The sequence below is a fragment of the Moschus berezovskii genome, chromosome 2 (assembly GCF_049115385.1).
Source record: "Moschus berezovskii isolate FMDL1 chromosome 2, NW_MosBer_1.0, whole genome shotgun sequence".
In the NCBI taxonomy this organism is placed as follows: domain Eukaryota; kingdom Metazoa; phylum Chordata; class Mammalia; order Artiodactyla; family Moschidae; genus Moschus; species Moschus berezovskii.
The window spans coordinates 100,884,466-100,903,684 of record NC_142461.1 but is presented as its reverse complement, the minus strand read 5'-3'; the positions used below and the strand labels follow the sequence as shown (position 1 = coordinate 100,903,684).

Below are 19,219 nucleotides of genomic sequence, written 5' to 3'. Positions count from 1 at the left end.
GGACTGTATTAGGGGAAAAATAACAGAGGATGGATGACCACAAAACAGACCTTGGGAGCTAAGAGATAAAAAAGAGTCTCTGCAGGTTGGTTCTGACCTAGATGATAGGTGAGTTGAGATAAGACAACAGGTTGAGGTGCAGAAGGGTGGGTGACAGCAGCTGCCACAAATAGGGCTCTACTATTTCCTGCCAACCAGGTCAGCCTCACTGCCCAGGGCGCTGAAGAGGCCTGCATCAGGGGCAGCATGTGGCCCAGAGGCCGTGGTGGCGAAGGTCATTTCCCAACCTCCCCTGCTGACAATTTTATATCATGTGATTCCTAAGGCCATAAGAGCAATTTTTCTTTCTGTGAAATCATTTCACAGTCCTCACTCTACAGAATTCTACCCAAGGGGGGAGCTGCATTTCCAATAAGCTACGTGCTACTTCACAGAATAAATGCATTCCAGTAAAATCAACTTAAGGCCAGGTTTATGGAAAGTAAAGTCTATCATATTATAGGCCATAGGTATAAAATTAGATATATCTATACAGAAAATTCGGAGAAGGCAATGGCACCCCACTCCAGTACTCGTGCTTGGCAAATTCCATGGACGGAGGAGCCTGATAGGCTGCAGTCCATGGGGTCGCTAAGAGTCAGACACGACTGAGCGACTTCATTTTCACTTTTCACCTTCACGCATTGGAGAGGGAAATGGCAACCCACTCCAGTGTTCTTGCCTGGAGAATCCCAGGGACGGCCGAGCCTGGTGGGCTGCCATCTATGGGGTCGCACAGAGTTGGACACGACTGAAGTGACTTAGCAGCAGCAGCAGCATACAGAAAATTAAAGAGTGTTGAGTCACAAACTTCAGGTGAAAGCATGACTAAGAAGAGGGCTGGTTCTCAGCACACTTATCTTGAAGCTGATGCCTAGAGGTTCTCTGATCGCTGGCAGAAAAGCTTGCTTCTCATGGTTCCTGCCTCCACTCCTGGCCCCTTCTAAGATCTACTCTGGCAAAGGATAGTTACCAGGTTTGTAGACTGGCCTGATTTTCTGTCCCGGAATGAGAATTTTGTCTGGCTCTTTCTGTTCCTTGTCTAGCATTTAGAATCATCAGTGGAGTTATATGTCATTTCACAGTCTATTACCAGCCATTACATCTACTTGGGACTGGACAGCAGAACGTTCACAAATCAGCATCAACAACAGTAACTTGGCCATTTACTGTGGTCTTACTCTTTGCCAGGCACAATGTGCTTTACACATAATACCTTAAAGAGTCAAGACACACAAAATAAACTTTCCATTTAATGATTTGGTGGGCTTGAAATTCCACATGTTGACTTTTTACAGTATGATGAGCATTTATTTTTTCTAAATTTAATATTAAATTTCATCAGGCAAGTATAGTAGGTAAGAAATACTCTTTCATTCTTTTGTATGTCTGGTTACACTTATGCAAGGAATACAATAGGAGCTCAGGAATATATGTTAATGGATCCACTTAAATAGCCTGTATTTGATTTCTGTTTTATTGCTTGCCTGTCAGATTTAGCTCCTAAGTATTCCTTCTTTTACACTTCTTTTCTGAGTGTCCTGAGAGTATCCTTTCATGTCTGTAACTATAGGGAGGGGGTCAGAATAGTGGTGGATCTTCAAGGGAATTCGCCAGCGTAGTTTTGCTTGTTCTTCACCTGAAGACCTAAACGGACAGTTGCTGAAACCAGCACCCTAGTCATGGGGCTAGGGGAAGCACATTGCTGATCCATCTCCCAGCACCAGAAGTTACACCAAAACGCCTGGATCCCCATCCCTCAAACTGCAAAACAGCAGGGTCCATGTTTCCCAAATACAAAATGAGAAATTCTTTAGAGACATGCAATCCTTCTGTAGATGTACAGAGCAGCAGACTAGGTTATCTTTTGGTCAACGCGGATGACTCATAAGACCAGTCTGCCATAGAAATTGAGGCTTCCTCTTCTGCAACTTCAAAAAATGTTCAAAATTATTCTTGATCAGAAAAAAGGAGGATTCTATTTTTGATATGCTTGTGGCATCCACACAAAGGCAGCTTTCTAATCCCACACTAAGGGTTACATTATACCTCCAATCATGCACTTTCCCATATAACACTCAAAACTATATCTGGTACGGATTTAACTCGCCATTTTGAACACCAGAGCAAGTTCCAAGACACTGGTTTTTCTTCCCCACTTTCTATTTAAAAAATAAAGGTTATAGAAATCTAAAGTAACCAGTTCTGATCAACCAATATTAGACAAAGAAGGTTCAATTAAACTTAAAAGCCTCAGCTATGGAATGATTAATTTGACTTTTCTACTCGAAGTAAAAAGCACCAGTCTTAAGATCAACTAATAGTACCTGTGTGCACCCACATCACTAAAGTAGTAATAAAATAATGTTCTTTCCACTTAGTCTGTCTAGGGCTTCATTTAATGGGTCAGGGAGAATGTTCCTAGAGCAGTAAATAATGAATAAAAAATACACCAACTCCCACATGCAGCAAGACTGATGAGAAATAGAGATCTTCGGGATTAGCATTCTCCATCAACACGATAAACCTCAAGCTCCAACATCCTAATGCAGAATGGGCTTCAAAGATATTCAGCAGCGCACTGCCCTGTCTCTGGGGTCCTTAAAAGAAAGTTAAAAATGAACTATAATTCAGCTTAGGAAACTTGAGGTTTTTATTCAAAACAATTAGTTTTTTGGTTGTGAGAACTATGAACGTGCATAAACAAATTTAGAATATGTTAGGGAATTTCTTGCCTCGTATTGAATAAAACGCTGCTTACTCTCTACCACAGGAAAAAGTACACATAACTAAGAGTAACCAGTAACCACAATAAAATACTGCCATAAGAGATGAAAGCCCATTTTCCCCACAAAGAATGAATAAAGTAATTAGAATACCATTTCACATAAATCCTTGGCTGCAGAATTTTGAAAGAGCTCACATTTAAAACTAGCTTTGCTGCTATTCAAAGGGCCAAGTGCTAATTTTACAGTTAAATTAGAAACTGATTTTACCTGATTAATTAAAATAATAGCACCATTTGAAAAATCTATTTCTTAAACGATATTAGAAAACCAAACATTTGGAAAATGCTATTTTTCTAGTAGCATAAATACACAACAGCCTATGCAATTTTTTTCTGATATGAAATAAATCTAAACCCATTAATTTTTATATAGTATTCTTGTTGCTTCCTAGTTATTAAAAAAAAACAAAACAAAAAAACCCAACACTGAACAACACAAGAGTTCATGGGCACTGCAAAAAAAAAAAAAGTAAAAGAAAACAGCCAAAGAAGTACTAGTGCACTTCAGGTGTCACTGCTGACCATCCCTGTGTTTTCTTTTATAAGCTGGCCTCGTGCTCAGTGTTTGTTCTTGTAATTAGTTATGCTCTTTCATGAGATGTCCACCAGGCGCACAAGCCATCGGGATGTGAAGAGTATAACTCAGAGGAGGGACCGTAAGGTCTTGGCCCCAGGGTTCCCTGCACAGAGCAAGCATCATGCCAAGTCATGTCATGTTTCAGTTCTGTGGTGGTCGGAACACTGCGTGGTATACATGTTCATCCCCTCCCAGCTATTCTGCATCCATGGGCTCCGCAGAACAGGCTGCAGTTGTGTATACCCACCCTGCCAGCATCTTTGAACAAGGTGGGTAGAAATATTAGACTATCGAGCACGCAAACTGCAGCTAGTCCAAACTGCGATGTGCTGAGTGTAAAATATGCACTTGATTATGAAGACCTGGTATGAAACAGTGAATATACAACACCTTACTAATAGTTTTCATGCTGCTTACAAGTTGAAGTGATATCTTGGAACTATTGGGTCAAACAAATTACGCTATTGAAATAAACAGATGTTTCTCTTCCTTTGTAATGTGGCTACTAGGAAGTTCATAATGACATGTGCCCTGCATTTACACTTCTACCAGAAAAGTGCTGGTAGGGGTGCTTTTACATCAGACACTAAAGGATACAAGTAGGCAGGCCCTTGGCTCCCAGGAGGCCTTGACACAAATAGTTACAGCACCAGGCAGCAGTGACCAAGGAGTCACTGGTAGGAGGAGCAACAAGGCCAGCTCGCATGTGGTTTGTCAGGCACTCCACAGCAACCCCAAGTGGCAGGTGCTGCGTTTATCACTGGGGAGCTGGCGCTGGTGAGGGGGACTTGCCAGGGGTCAGAGATCAAGAAGGAAACAAGTCGATCAGACTCTGGAGCCCACACTCGCTCCCAATACCAGGTTGCCTCTCCCTGGATGTTCACAGAGCAGGCGAAGCTCCACCGTGGTGGAGACTGGAGACCATGGCATTCAAGCTGGAGTGTGGAAAGTAGAGGCCACGGGGAAGTGGGTTTGGGGTGCTCTTCCATCTGAGAGGGGCAGGAATGGGGGAACCTTGAGGCTGGTGTTGGCCCAGAAGGGAAGGTGAGCACAGGGGCAGGTGGGGAAGTGTGGACTGTAAGGCCAGGGGTTATCCCAGGAGGGGACAGTGACACTGAGGGACCAGGAGGGGCAGAGCCTGTGTCCAAGGACAGTACTTCAGGGAGCAGGTGATAAGGACCTGAAGGAGTGTGGAGCGGATGGGAAGGCAAAGAGGAAGGGAGGATGCTTGTGATGAGAATTTGGAGCCTGATGTAAGCTGAGGGTGATGTCAAAGATGAGTCAACAGTTCAGCTCATGTGTGACACTATGGTGCAGTTGATAGAAACGAGGAAATCAAGGGGGGAGTGGGAAAAAATAGTGCGAGAAGTATTTGCTATTTGTGGCTTCAGGTAAATGTCTCAAACTTTCCACTAGGATGGGAATGCTGTGAATAAATTATGACACTGAGACAGAAATGAAATAATGGGAAAGCAATTATTATGAGTGTCTTTAATTATAGTAATGGCTTTCTCTGGATAAATTCCCAGGAAAACAAGTCATGGTGGGATAATCATCTCCAGGGTTCCCAAGATGAGACCATCTCAGCAGAGATTCCTAAAACATGTGTGGTGACCCCCAAACTAGCTGAATGTGCAGTCCTGGACCTGGCTTACAGTCCCAGCTCCTGGCTTTCTTCTTCCTGTGCCCCTGCTGCCACCCTAGGCTTTGCTACACTAATTGCTGGCTGGAACAGTGGCATCCTAGGTGGGGAGCAGTGCAGCTGCCTCGAGAGCTGGGTCCCACAGGGAGGCCTGAGCCAGCCAGCCTGCAGGGCTTGCTTTGTGACCCTGGTCGCTCCCTGAGATTTCCTGCTCAGCTAACACAAACTCCATGCTAGTCATGGGAAGGCTAACTCGGACTCTGCTGTGGTCATAGTGGTCAGGACCTCTGGTTCCCATCACAGTGAGTGATGGCTCAGATGCTGCACACAGTGTGGTCCCAGCCTGCATATTCAATTGGAAGGGGACTGCTCTGGCTGTTTACATTTTTCCCAGCCAAAGGACCCAAATGATTGATCTTTATTTGTATAGAGTCTTTAAAGAACGTAAGGGTTAGCCTTTGTTTCTGTGATTTTTCAGATACAAAGGTGGATCACAGCATCTTTAAAAAGATCTATCAATTTCTAAAGCTCCACTTACAGACCCACATTTGCATTTCATCATATTCTTTCTTACCTAGGTAATTTCCCAACTTCAGAGGCAGGTTGAGAGGATTAATGACATCATGGAGAGATACAGTCCTATGCACCCTGAAAAGGCATTTCCTCTGAAAATAAGTCAGCTTACAATTCAGAATTGCTGACTAAGAATGGCCTGTAAGGCACATAAAGGATGATTGCTTTTGCTGGGGGGCAGTTTTTAAAGGTGAACAGGTCACATGAAGGGAAATCCTTCTAAGAGAAGTGCTCTGATGCAGAGGTGGCATGTTGATTTTCAGGTCACTTCAGGCGCTGACAGAGTTAGGTCATTTATACTGTCACAGAGATTCCCCTGGGAAAAAGTTCCTGCAGTTGTAGGTTCCACAGCTGACTTCTATGTGTTCCAGGAATGTAATTATGCATTTGTAATGGCACAAAACTTCTACCAAGTCATCTGGTCCAAGCAGAGCAGCTCAGAGACAGAAAGGCCTCCAGTCCTAGGTCTTAAGAGATCAGAAAGACTCCGAACTGCAAAGGACCCAAGAAACATGGGTGGGGTCTTCTGGGCATCTTTTTTGGGTATTTTGTCATGGGTTCTCATCCTTCTCACAGTAACTTGCTGGCTGGTTTACTGACAAAGTGTCGTTAAAGGGGCCTGGCTTGTGCTGAGATACCCCATCCAGACCGGTGGCTGACCACTTGAATTCTACAGGAGTCTCCCCACTTGACCGCCTCATCCTGCCTGGTGTTCAGAAGCCTACGCACTAAACAGAATGTCACATTCTACTTCCAAGGGCAAATCTTTTCATACTCAGACTGCAAATCTTGAAATACAAGGCTCAGATCACATTTCACATGTTTCTGAAGCAAACTACGGGAGGCCTGGCGTGCTGTGATTCATGGGGCCGCGGAGAGTCGGACACGACTGAGCGACTGAACTGAACTGAACTGAACCTGATCATTTGTTTGATGTGGTCATGCTAGTGACCAAGTTCAAAATTACTTCTCATACATCTGGGTGAAATTCAGACAGTAAAGGAGATACGGGGTTTTTTTTTTTAGTGGTAATTTGAAAGATTAAGGGAAATGAGATGTGAAAATGGGCTTTTGCACCCTCCCCCAGACTTGGGCGATGGGCTTGGGCAGGCAGAGGCAGGGAGGAAACAGTTCCAGCCTGCAAGCCAGGGAAGCCAAACTCTCTGCACCCTAGTTTCTTATGCTGAAATATCAGGGGCCGAATAGAAGATTTCTTTATGGCCCTTTCCAGCTCAAAGTTGTATAAATTTGAATTAGCAGTTGTTGCATTTATCAAGCTATTTTTGTCTTGCTACCAGTGAAACTTTTGTCATTTTATTTCTCATTATGATTTTTATGGTTTGAAACATTCAGTAAAGAAGAGAATGCATTTAATAAAAAAATGCTATTATTTTATAAAGTGGGCCAAGTGGTAAGGATTCTACTGACTTGTGCTGAGAACTGGGGGGCGATGCTGCTTGATTTCCGAAAACTACCCATGCGACTCCAAACAGCTCTGCTGCTGGTGCTGCTGCTAAGTCGGCTTCAGTTGTGTCCGACTCTGTGCGACCCCACAGACGGCAGCCCACCAGGCTCCCCCGTCCCAGGGATTCTCCAGGCAAGAACACTGGAGTGGGTTGCCATTTCCTTCTCCAATGCATGAAAGTGAAAAGTGAAGTCGCTCAGTCGTGTCCGACTCTTAGCGACCCCATGGACTGCAGCCTACCAGGCTCCTCCATCCATGGGATTTTCCAGGCAAGAGTACTGGAGTGGGATGCCATTGCCTTCTCCTCCAAACAGCTCTAGGGGCCCACAAAAAAGCACAGTAGACAGTAGCAGGCCAACTCCTCTCTGGATCAGAGAATAAATGACTGTTTTTAAGGCAATTAATTAGGCTGAGGGGACATGTTCAGCAATTATTTCATCCTGTAATGGCAAGCAACCGTCCAAAAGGCTGAATGTACGTCCATTAAGCTCTGGCTCTTTATAGGATGTCCTGCTGTTTGCTAAACTTTAGCCTGGCCCATCTACTCTTCCTTGGGGCACAGCTATCATTTTCTTACTAATTTACTAATTAGAAATATGGAGCTAATGATCAGGAAAGGAATATGCGTAATTTCACGTTCTTCACAGTGTCTGGAATCCATTGCTGGCATCCAAAAATTTTAAAATAAACAGTGTGGAAATATTTTATTTAGCCATATGGATGAATAATCACTTGCTAAGTTGGAAGGAATGTGAATATGGCAGTCATTTAAACAAAGTCCATTATTATCCAAAGGCTACTTTTGGGTATTTAACACCAGTGTTAATGGGGATAAGAGAAGTGTGATAATTTGGGGACATCTGGTGCATTAAAAGGCAGGCCTCCAGATTCTATGAAATATCTTCCATTTCTACAGTTTTAAAAAATGATACCTCTAGGGTGCTCAATAACTTGAAGCTGATATATCCTAGCTTAGAAACACTAATTATCCTGAACAAGTAAATTCAACACATTTTTTCTAGTGACAAGATGATCCCACTTTTCATCCATAGCCTGCGACCTAGTAGATGTTCATGTTACAACCCAACCGAGGGAAAACCATACTTCACCCAGCTTTCAGGTTTAAGCACAATAAAGGCAAAAAGGATCTTTGTAATACAAACCTCACCTACACATATCAGCAGTTACTGGAAGAAAAGCTCATTAGGTTTCAACCTGGAAAATGTTCAACACAGTGAAGAAAACACAGAATCATGTTACATATTAGAGAACTATTTTAATTAACAATGGCAGCCTTACCTTCCTGGGAAAATACACTTGGCCAAAACTATTTTTTCCCTTTTTTCCCCTGAAAATAAAGATGTGGCCCAAAATGCAGACCCTGGACAGTTATTATATTTAAAGCAAAGGTGAGGCATCTTTTAAAAAGAACAGCTAAAACTTCTTCACTGAAGTGTGTTAAGAATGCCAAACTGAAACAAAAGGAACTAGAAAAAAGGGCTTTGGATTAATAACTAGGTTGAAATATTTAATATTAAGAACAACAGAACAAGGGGATACCAATTTTCAAGTGATACAATATTTTGAACATGACAGTTGCATTGTGCTTTAACATTTCATGATCCAAAGTTGACTATAACTTAACTGAAGAACTCTTAGGCTGTACATACAAAGACCAAGCATCATGCAAGGTTGGCCAGGGTCAGAGTATTTTGTAGAGACACTGGCAGAACATTAGTATTTGGAAGGATATCTTCTAGGAGATGGGCAGGTGACAGGGAATGCTGGGTGATGTAGTCACATATCACACCCTGCAAACCAAGTCTGGAGCAGATGTGTTTTAATGAAAATTGTTCAGATTGAGACATGTTTTCCCAGTTAGGAGCAATCTGGAAGGCTGGATTTGGGGCTATATGTGTGCATGCTTAGTCATGTCCGACTGTGCAACCTCATGGACTGTAGCTACCAGGCTCCCCCTGTCCATGGAATTTTCCAGTCAAGAATACTGGCGTGGCTATTCCTAGGGAAAATGAGCTCCTGAGGGCTTCTCTTCCTTGCCTCTCCAGTCATACTTAATGTTTTCTTGGTGCTTTCTGGACAACCCTGCTGCTCAGTCTTAATGACTGAGTGATGACAAAGTAATGACTTCCCTGTCACTGTGGGGTCAAGCAAATGGTGGGCGGCTTGTACACTGGGGAAGCCACCCAGGCGTTCCATGCATCAGATGACTGATAGGCAAAATGAATTTTGAGGTCCCCTCCAATCTTGTGATTTTATGATTTAGAGAAAGTTTATGAGTATTTGACTTGAGGAATAGTTAGTGAAAGGGCAGAAGGATCTCTAGATGTTGCCATTCTCTAAAACATATCAGGGATTCAGTTCACTTCAGTTCAGTTGCTCAGTCGTGTCCGACTCTTTGCGACCCCATGAATCACAGCACGCCAGGCCTCCCTGTCCATCACCAACTCCCGGAGTTCACTCAAACTCATGTCCATCCAGTCGGTGATGCCATCCAGCCATCTCATTCTCTGTTGTCCCCTTCTCCTCCCACCCCAATCCTTCCCAGCATCAGAGTCTTTTCCAGTGAGTCAACTTGTCGCATGAGGTGGCCAAAGTATTGCAGTTTCAGCTTTAGCATCAGTCCCTCCAATGAACATCCAGGATTGATCTCCTCTAGAATGGACTGGTTGGATCTCCGTGCAGTATAAGGGACTCTCAAGAGTCTTCTCCAACACCACAGTTCAAAAGCATCGATTCTTCGGCGATCAGCTTTCTTCACAGTCCAACTCTCACATCCATACATGACCACGGAAAAATCATAGCCTTGACTAGACGGACCTTTGTTGGCAAAGTAATGTCTCTGCTTTTTAATATACTATCTAGGTTGGTCATAACTTTCCTTCCAAGGAGTAAGCGTCTTTTAATTTCATGGCGAGTTGCTCTTAAAACACTACTGAGGACTTCCCTGGTGGTTCCAGGGGTTAAGACTCTACCTGTCAATGCAGGGAACATGGGTTCAATCCCTGGTCCAGAAAGATTCCACATGCCATGGGCAACTAAGTCCATGTGCAGAACCTGTGCTCTGCAACGAGAAGCCTTTTGCAGCACAACTACAGTAGCCCCCACTCACTACAACTGGAGAAAGCCCATGCACCACAATGAAGACCCAGCACAGCCAAAAAGATGAATAAATAAATAAATGAATTTTAAAATAACAATAAACCACTACTGATCATTAAAGTCAGTACTACTAAATTCTGGAACTGAGAAATGTGAATAAATTTTTCTTGTCTCTATAAATCTTAACCTACAAATAAATATATAAATATAATACACATACACTGCAAGTAACTATGCTCAATTTATATTATGACTTGGTAGTTTCATATTAGGTAGATAATGTTTATATACAAATCAGACTTGGGCTGACATACAACATTGTGAAACTGGAAACTCAATTCTGTTAGTTCTCTGGTCCAGCTCCTTTCTATATTGTCATCTCAGCGACCTGTTTACACATTGGCTACTCTTATTCCAAAGCAAAGCCTACTTTTGCAAAAAAACATTTCATAAGTGATCCATCCACACACCAGTATAAATTATTACAGGTATAAGTACAGAGTTATAAAACAGTTGTTAATATTCCCTACCCTATAACTATGGCCAAAAAATACTTCTAAAATGGGCTAAAAGCTACTGGCAGCTGTTTCTAAGACAGAAATATCAGAGGTTGTTGCTAGTTTTATATTGGAACTGATACAATCTATTAGGGAAATAGCTTTTTGAATTGGGAAAACTCATATCCTCCTTTCAAGGTCAAGGTCCAAGTCTTAAAATATCTTGTGTTCTCAGCAACTTAGTACTGTTCCCAAACAGAAATGATGAAATATGTAGTAAAGCAGCTAAATTAGCACTCCCATCCAGAGTATGCACCAGGTAAATTAGTACATAAAAGCCCTTAGTAGTAAAGTCTGGCTCTACTTCAAATAAATTTGATTTATTCTAAAATGAAAAAGAAATCACCAAACTTTCATGCACTTTACTTCTTGTTTATCACTAAATCATAACAAATTTCTTGAGCTCAGTTCAGGAAAGACACTTTAACAATTCCTCCCAAGGATAAAACCTCAGAAACAAAAAAGCTGCCAAGACTCCTTTCTCCTGTGAGAAATTATGACAGAAGAGAAAAAAGTTGCACATTATGGATGTAAGGACCAAGCCATGATAAATCTGCCTAGTTAATCAAAAGAGAACCAGATCTAGTAGACGCTGTGTTTCCAAGGTCAGGTTGCCCCTGGTCCCTCAGGGAGCCTGCACACATCATTCGGTAGCCTTGCTGGCTGCACAGGTGTGTTACTGGGAGAAAATATTGAACATTCACATATATGTTCAAAGTGATGGGAAAGAAATATCATATGAGGAAAGAAAAAACTCATATACTGCAAATAACAGTGTCTCTCTAAGCCTCCCTAACAGGGAGCTTAAGATAAATTTTCAGGTGTCCTAACCTCTTACTTGGTTATGTCTACAAACTTTTCTTCTTAATTCTATTTCTTGTTCTAATTTTCATTTCATACACGCACATAATACACAGTATGTAAATACAAATCAATTATTTTTTTGGTGTGAGAGGGTTTGATGTTTTAAGAACATTTTATAAAGAGGAAGTACATACTACTAAATCAATATGTAATTTAGATGTGTTAAAGCATTAATATTCAAACTACATTAGGGCAAGCAATCCATTTTGGAGTTTAAGATTATACATAACGTGGGTTCTACTTTTAGTACATAATTTTCATACTTTATTTGAATACAGGGTATTTACTTTGAACATTAATATCTTACAAGAAAGCTGATTCCCCTTAACTAAATATTAGATTCAAGATGGTCTGTTATTAATATATTCCTAACTGTGACTGAATAAGAGCTGACAGAACCTAAAGTTCCGATTTGACAGTGGAAGCCATTGGGGAATGGGTTTAATTTTGAAAAAAATGTTGTTAAAAAATTTTAAGTTAACTATTTCAAGCATGAAAAATAGCAAAGCAAGTATAAAACAAACACCCAGATGTCTATTACCCCTAGTTTTGTTAAATGAAATTGAATTCTGAAAAATATGGGTTTGAAATGGGTCCACTAATAATGTGGCTTTTTTTTCAATAGTAAAAACGACAGTACTGTACAACTGGTGGCTGGTCAAATCCATGTATGTAGAACTATAGATATGGAGGAACTACACATGTGGAGTGCTGACTGTAAGTTATACACAGAGTTTTGACTGCACAGGGAATCAGTGCCTCCAAACCCCAGGTTATCCAAGGATCAGCTGCATTAACAGTTTGTCTTGTTTTAGATTTCTCTTTTAAAAGAAATGGAGTTAGGTTTTACTCCCCAATCCCTTTTTCTCCACCTGAACCCTGTAGACGTAACCAACTATCCTGAATCTGTCTTTTATCATTTCAATAAAAAATTTTACCTTTCTTGCGTGTGTCTCTATCAAAAAATAAATTATAGCCTCAACCTGCATACTTAAACACTTACACTATAGTATCATACTGGGTTTATCATTCTGCAAACAGTTGTAGATATTTCTCTGTTGCTACAGATAGTGCCAATGCACTTATTTTAACCCTTCTATGTAGTTTCACTGTGTGGATGTACTGCCATTTATTTAACCATTTCTCTACCAATGAATACTCAGTATTTCCCCCTAATATTCTGTTATGAATAGTGCTGTCATTTATTCACCCTCCTGCAGAATGGTATTTTCAGCTTGACCTCAAGACAAAGCATCACTGTTTCTCTGGGTCGCTCACTCCCCAAATTTGACAATCAAGCCCTAGCCATGAAATATTTCTCTCACTGCTCCCTCTTCTCCACTGCCCACTACCAGTGAATGGTACAGCTATTATCTCTAGACCCCTAACCTTCTCACAGCCCTCTCAGGTGCCAGGCTCCTCTACTTTAAATCAATGCCCCACTCAGCTGCCTGCTGGAAGAACGCATTTAAAAGCCCAAACTAGCCATGCCGTGCCCCGTAATCCCTCCCACTGCATCAGGAACACAAGTTCCCCAAACCAGGCCTGTGTTTCTCTCTGGTCTTGTCTTCTTGCAGAATCCCCCTGCTGCTGATAGCTCTGCTCCTAGATCCCATGCTGTCTCCGAGCCTCTGCCTGCGACTGGAAATATATCTCCTCTGTACCCAGCCAATGCCTCCTGAAACTTTAGGCCACCTTTGGTCTCACACTGATCAGAGAACTTCCCTAGCCATCAGTTGTGCTCCTAGTGCAATCTCTACTGAGTTCGGCACTTGCACTTTTCACTGACATTCACAGAAAATCACTTGTGCTCCACTGGAACTGATAAGCAACATGAGGGCAAGGACTTTTATTCTTTTTACATCTCCAACTACCTGGAGAAGTGTCTGAGATACTAACAGGCATTCAGACGCTGGCTGAACTGAAGTGGCAGGTAGCCAATCCATTAAGTACAGTTTATTTTCATAACGAAGGAAACCAAATCTATTTCAAATGAGTAATTACTATGGAGTATGTAATGAAAAATAATGTATTCAACCCTTTGTGAACAAGACATCTGTTAGCTGATACTTGCTCACTAACGAGTACAATGAATGAGACTAGAAGAGATAACTCTTTGGCACCAAGTGCCTTCTGAATCATGAGAATAACTTGTATGAGCCATTGTCACAGTTTTGAACACCGTATCATCATCTCCTACCTAGACCTTCTAAAGTCCTTCCCAATGCCACAATACACAGGCAGAGTCTAGATGGTTTTCAACATCTCTTCCAAGACAAGATCACATTTTGTACCCACCTGTGACCAGCTCCCTTACTTCTGCATCAGTAGATTTTCTCAACAATCGCAACAAGGCTGGTATTCCGCCAACATTCTTCATTGCTATTTTATTTTCATCTGTAGACTTGCCGAAAACAAGGTTTCGGAGGGCACCACAAGCATTCTTCTGAACTTCCAAAACTCTGTGGTCCAAAAGGTCAACCAGATGCTTGATTCCCCCTAACCTACACACCTAGAATGAAAAATATTAAGTACCAGGCCTAAGTGACATGTGGTCAGTCAGAGGTCAAACAAAAGACTATTCTGGAAAAATCATGGAAAACAGATAACTTCAGATCATTTCAAAAGGGTACTTTTTATTCTAAGAAAACGTGCTTTACAAATTTTAAGGACACTCTCTAAGATGAAGCTCTTTTCACAGGTTCATGGCTTAAAGCAGGGAAGGGAGACCCTAGGTGGATTAAGGGCCACATGCAGGTAGCACAGTCACACATCAACCTCTGAACGTACACAGGGATCACGCTGTTGTTTCTGAGTGAAATGCACAAATACACAAGCACAACAAAGTTATGCGGGGTTGAAGAAAACACAGGAGGGGAGTTTTGACTGAAGTCATTGGCCTTCTAGAATTGTGTCTCTGGGTGACTCTCCTCTTCTAAATTTTCTTCCATTTGTCACTTCATTAGTATATTATATGAATACTTGGGGGCTTTATCTACAGCATCCACCTTTAGGTCTGTAACTGTGTGTTGTTCTAAATTTTAAGGGATCAAAAAATCAAATGCTGCATGACACTGCAGGGGGAAAAATGGCTTAAAATATGAAATCCAGCCAAAACCTGTGACTCACTATTTTCAATAAAAGCCCCAAATGCTTAAAATCTGAAATAAAATATTCATATATGTTCAGAATTAGTAATGGCTATAAATCCTTTACTTAATTACATATTGGCACCAATCTTGACCAGAATCTCATAAAATACATGAGCTCACAAGTACATATTATAATTTGTATCTAATAGATTTACAGAAAATACTTTTAAAACTGCAGGTTAAATTGATTTTGCTTCATGTTTTATAAATAAGGTAATGAGTGGACACATGATTTGAAAAAGCTAAATGTATTTCCAGAAATATCCTCATTGCAGCTTTTCCCAAGAAATATTGAAATGCACAGTTGAGAAGTAAAAGAGTAACTGGTATCAAAACATCTCTTTTAAAGGGCCTCGAGATGCACTGGGCCATTTCTCAAGCACACAAGCACGCAGCTGCTAAATAGAAAGGTACTGCTCCACTCTCCCCGTTCCCCGCCTGCTGTCTTGGGCATCCCAGGCACTGGTCCTGTACCTCCATCTTCACTTTGTTGTCACCAAAGCACAGGTGCTGCAGGTAGGCCGCTGCGTTTGCCTGAACTGATGGGAACTGGTGCTGCAGCATGTGAATAACTTCAGGCAACTCAGGATCACGCCAGGCAAACTCCCTGCAAGAGAAAAACACGGCTTCAGAAAGGAAGGCCCGGGGTCTATCACAAACTGAACAAAACATCTGTCAAAAGAAAAGAGTGAGACCACAATAGGATGTTACAGAAATCCTAAAAAATAAATAAATTTTAAAAATATACATAAATCATATTTTTCCACTGATGAACATATCACAGGTACTTATGATCTTAAAGAAATCATGATGCCAGAAAGAATCAGGGGCACAAAGGAGATTCTGAATATGAGTTACTTTTTCATTTTTGCTTTCCTCTCCTGATTCTAATTTTATGCCTTTCTGCCTCTGCAAGAAATTTGCAGGTGTGAGTGCAAGTGCACTTCAGCCAGGTGAGATGCCATGTCTGGGGAGGGAGGAAGAAGGCTAGTGGAAATACTGCATGCCTGCTGGTTTATAAGAAATTTAATATATATGGTTGTTCTTGATTATAATAAATATAAAACATGATAAAAAATTTTTTCCAGTAATCCTATATCCAAAGAAAACCACTGTTTACATTTCCTGCTGGTCTTTTTTCAACATACCAAGTGTGCACGTGTGTGTACAGAATTTTTTAAAACTGTATTATTATTAAGTAGCATGTAATATTTCCTGAGCACCCATTCTGTGCCAGGCACTATTCTAGGCATTTTATGTATGTTAATGCATTTATACTTAAAGCAGTCTTTCGGATTGGGAGGCTGCAGCAGAAGTGCTAAGTGACTTGCCAGCTGAGCAACATTTGAATCCAGGCATCAGCTTTCAGGTGGACTTTCCTGATGGCTCAGCGGTAAAGAATTTGCCTGCAATGCAGGAGATGCGAGTTCAATCCCTGGATTGGGAAGATCCCCTGGAGAAGCAAATGGCAACCCACTCCAGTATTCTTGCCTGGAGAATCCCATGGCAGTCCACGGGGTCGCGAAGAGTCAGACACGACAGAGCAAGCAAGTGATCAACTTTCAGAGTCTGTGCCCTCACCCCTGTACTATCCCCCTCACTGTATAATGAGTACACAATCATATTAAATATATACACACATTTTCATAACATTGTTTTAAAAGATAATACCACATTGTCAGAATTTTCTGATGCCATTTAAATGGCTCACTGTTTGGTATCCTTCTTAAATGTGATTTTATGCTTATGTTGCATAAAGTTTCTTACAAATGGTTCACAAAGTAACACATTTTCAGACTTTGGTAACAGGATGGAGTAAACTGTTATAAACTGGTTCATCCACTTCAAAGGGGCAGGTCATTTCAAACCTGCACACACACATTCATATCACCCATCAGTGAATTCCTACTACAAGTGCCACAGTAGGTGCTGGAGAATCAAACATTGAGTAAGATATAATTTTATGTACAGGGTCATGTATGCCAAACTAAAAAAGCTACGTCTTAATATTCTAACATGAACTGTTAACTGAGTTTATCTGTATCAGATATTAAGTCAAGAGCTTTACAGACATTATCTCACTTACCTTGACTGCTGCCTCATGAGGTAGGCACTATCAGATAACATTAGATATAGATAGACAAGGAACCTAGGATTATTAATTAAGAGGTGGAATTCAGTGGTTCATGGGTTGTTCTCCCACAAAGGAAAACTAAGCTGGTGGAGGTTTTAAAGCAGAAGAGTGAGAGAATGCAATATGGTCACATTTATAAAGAAGATAACTCTGGTGGCCAAGTAGAGAATATATTAGAATCAGGAAAAACTGGTGGCAAGGAGACTATCCACCATCCCCACATTTGCCCAAAATAAAATAGGACCATCCTTGATTTTTCTCTTCCCTTTATCTTTCTCATCCAATCCACCTGAAAACTCTGTTAACTATCTCGAAAATATTTAATATAAATCCAACCCATCTACTTTTTCCATCTTGGCTGAACCAATTACATGCCACCTGGGCTCACTGTCCTTCAAATATCACCCCTCCCCCATCTATTCTTTGCACAGCAGCCAGATGATCTACTTACTGAAAACTGAAATCAAGGATGAGATGGAGATTTCCAGTTTGGGGGATAGACAGGCACTAAGAAAACCACAAATACCGAAAGAGAGAGGATAACACAACAGGAAAAGCACAGAGTTTGGAGCTAGACAGCCTATGTTTAAGTCCAAGGTCCTTCAACTAGGATGTGATTGTGAAAACCATTTAGAACTCCAGTTTTCCCATCTGTAAAATAGGAACAATAAAACTATCATTTCTAACTTCTTCTTAGACTGGCTGTGATGATTAAATTGTGGTGATATATATTAAAGGATTTTACATACTTAGAATTAGCATCAGCTCTGAAAAATGAACGATCAACTAAGTAGGGGCAGTCTCTGTAAAAAGCAGATTTTTATCTATGCATTGAAACTATGTTAACTATTTCTGATGAAAATCTGTCTACAGCCTACGATATAAATCAACGGGTAATTAGCAGAGTGCAAGGAGTGTGATTTAATATTTCCTTGAAGACTCAATCATTATGAATGTAATGGTCAAGATTTCCTAGTGTCGCTGGGTGTCACTAAGGCCAGACAACACAAAGGTTGGGCTCCAGTTGGAGATGGGGAGTTAGGCTCAGCTGGCATCAACTCCAAACTTGATTTTCAGCAGAAATTTATCCTGGAAAGACTACTATCAATTCATGGGCTGGCTGGATGGCAAGTTCATTTGGGCGACAGTCTTAGTTAACTGAGGGGGAAAGACTGGAATTTGGACATGCTAAAGAGGTTAAAATTTGCAGGGCAGGATGTTGGAGAGGAGAGGGCTGTGCAGAGGAGATGCTACAAGTCTGTGTATGGTCTACTCATAAGTCATTAGTTGAGCGCTGGGCTGTATACATGCAGGTTTGGCGGAGAGCGGAATGACAACTGAATACATATCAGGTGATGCTGGACTTCCACCCCAGTTACAGTGCAGACCTTAGGATCACCTTAGCATTTAGTCTCCACAAAGGCCATGTTTAGGAGTAACAGCAATGCCACAGAGTAAGGGCCATGTGCTAGGGAGTAAAACACATCTAAAATAGACCTGTCCTAGTAAGGAACAGAATCAACTGTGACCAATCAAAGCACTTGTTAGTAATTTAGTTATTTGCCACAACAAAGCTTAGAACCCTAAGAGGAGACAACACAGAGTGCTAACAATGTATCATCCACAACAATCAGCATATAATTTAAAACTACAAGGCATAAGAAGAAAGAGAGAAATGTGACTCTCAAAGATGGAAATAACAGAAACAGATTTACAGAAAACATAGACATTGGAAGGATCAGAGGATTTTAAAATGTTTTTTAAAAATATACTCAAAGACCTAATGCAAAAGATGTATTTAAGGAGTGAATAGATGGGGAATGTCATCAGAAACATGAAAACTATTAAAAAAAAAAAGTCAAATTAAAATGTCTGAAAAAAAATTCACTGGATGGGCTTAACAACAGATTGGAGCCCATGGGAGAAAAAAACAGCAAATCTGAAGACAGATTAATAAAATCTTATATGAAGAACACAGAGAAAAAAGACTTCTTAAAATGAGCAGAACTTCAGTAACCTGTGAGATGGTGTCAAGTTATTCCAGGAGAAAGTGAATTTTGGGTCAGAAAAAAATATTTACAGAAATAATAGCTAACTATGTCCCAACTTTGGTAAAATCACCAACACATAAAGAATTTCAGTGAACCCCAAGCAGGTTAAATATAAGAAAAATATAATTATGGCTTGTCTGAGTAAAACTGCTAAAAGTCAACAAAAAAGAGAAAAAATATGAAAGGCAGTCAGAGAAAAGATGCATTATTTTAATGAGAAAAATAATGCAAATGTTGGTTGATTTTGCATCAGAAAC

General features: G+C 40.9%; 1 protein-coding gene across 12 annotated transcripts in view; it reads right to left on the bottom strand.

Annotated features, from left to right (window-relative positions):
* PKP4 (plakophilin 4) overlaps positions 1-19,219 on the bottom strand; it is a 274,592-nt gene that overhangs the window by 30,470 nt on the left and 224,903 nt on the right. For all 12 annotated transcript variants that reach the window (XM_088829520.1, XM_088829524.1, XM_088829530.1 and 9 more), the window contains 2 exons: positions 15,252-15,380; positions 13,924-14,137 (listed from right to left, as the gene is read on the bottom strand). In XM_088829520.1, coding sequence (XP_088685646.1) covers positions 13,924-14,137; positions 15,252-15,380 — 343 coding nt within the window. The remainder of the gene's footprint in view (positions 1-13,923; positions 14,138-15,251; positions 15,381-19,219) is intronic.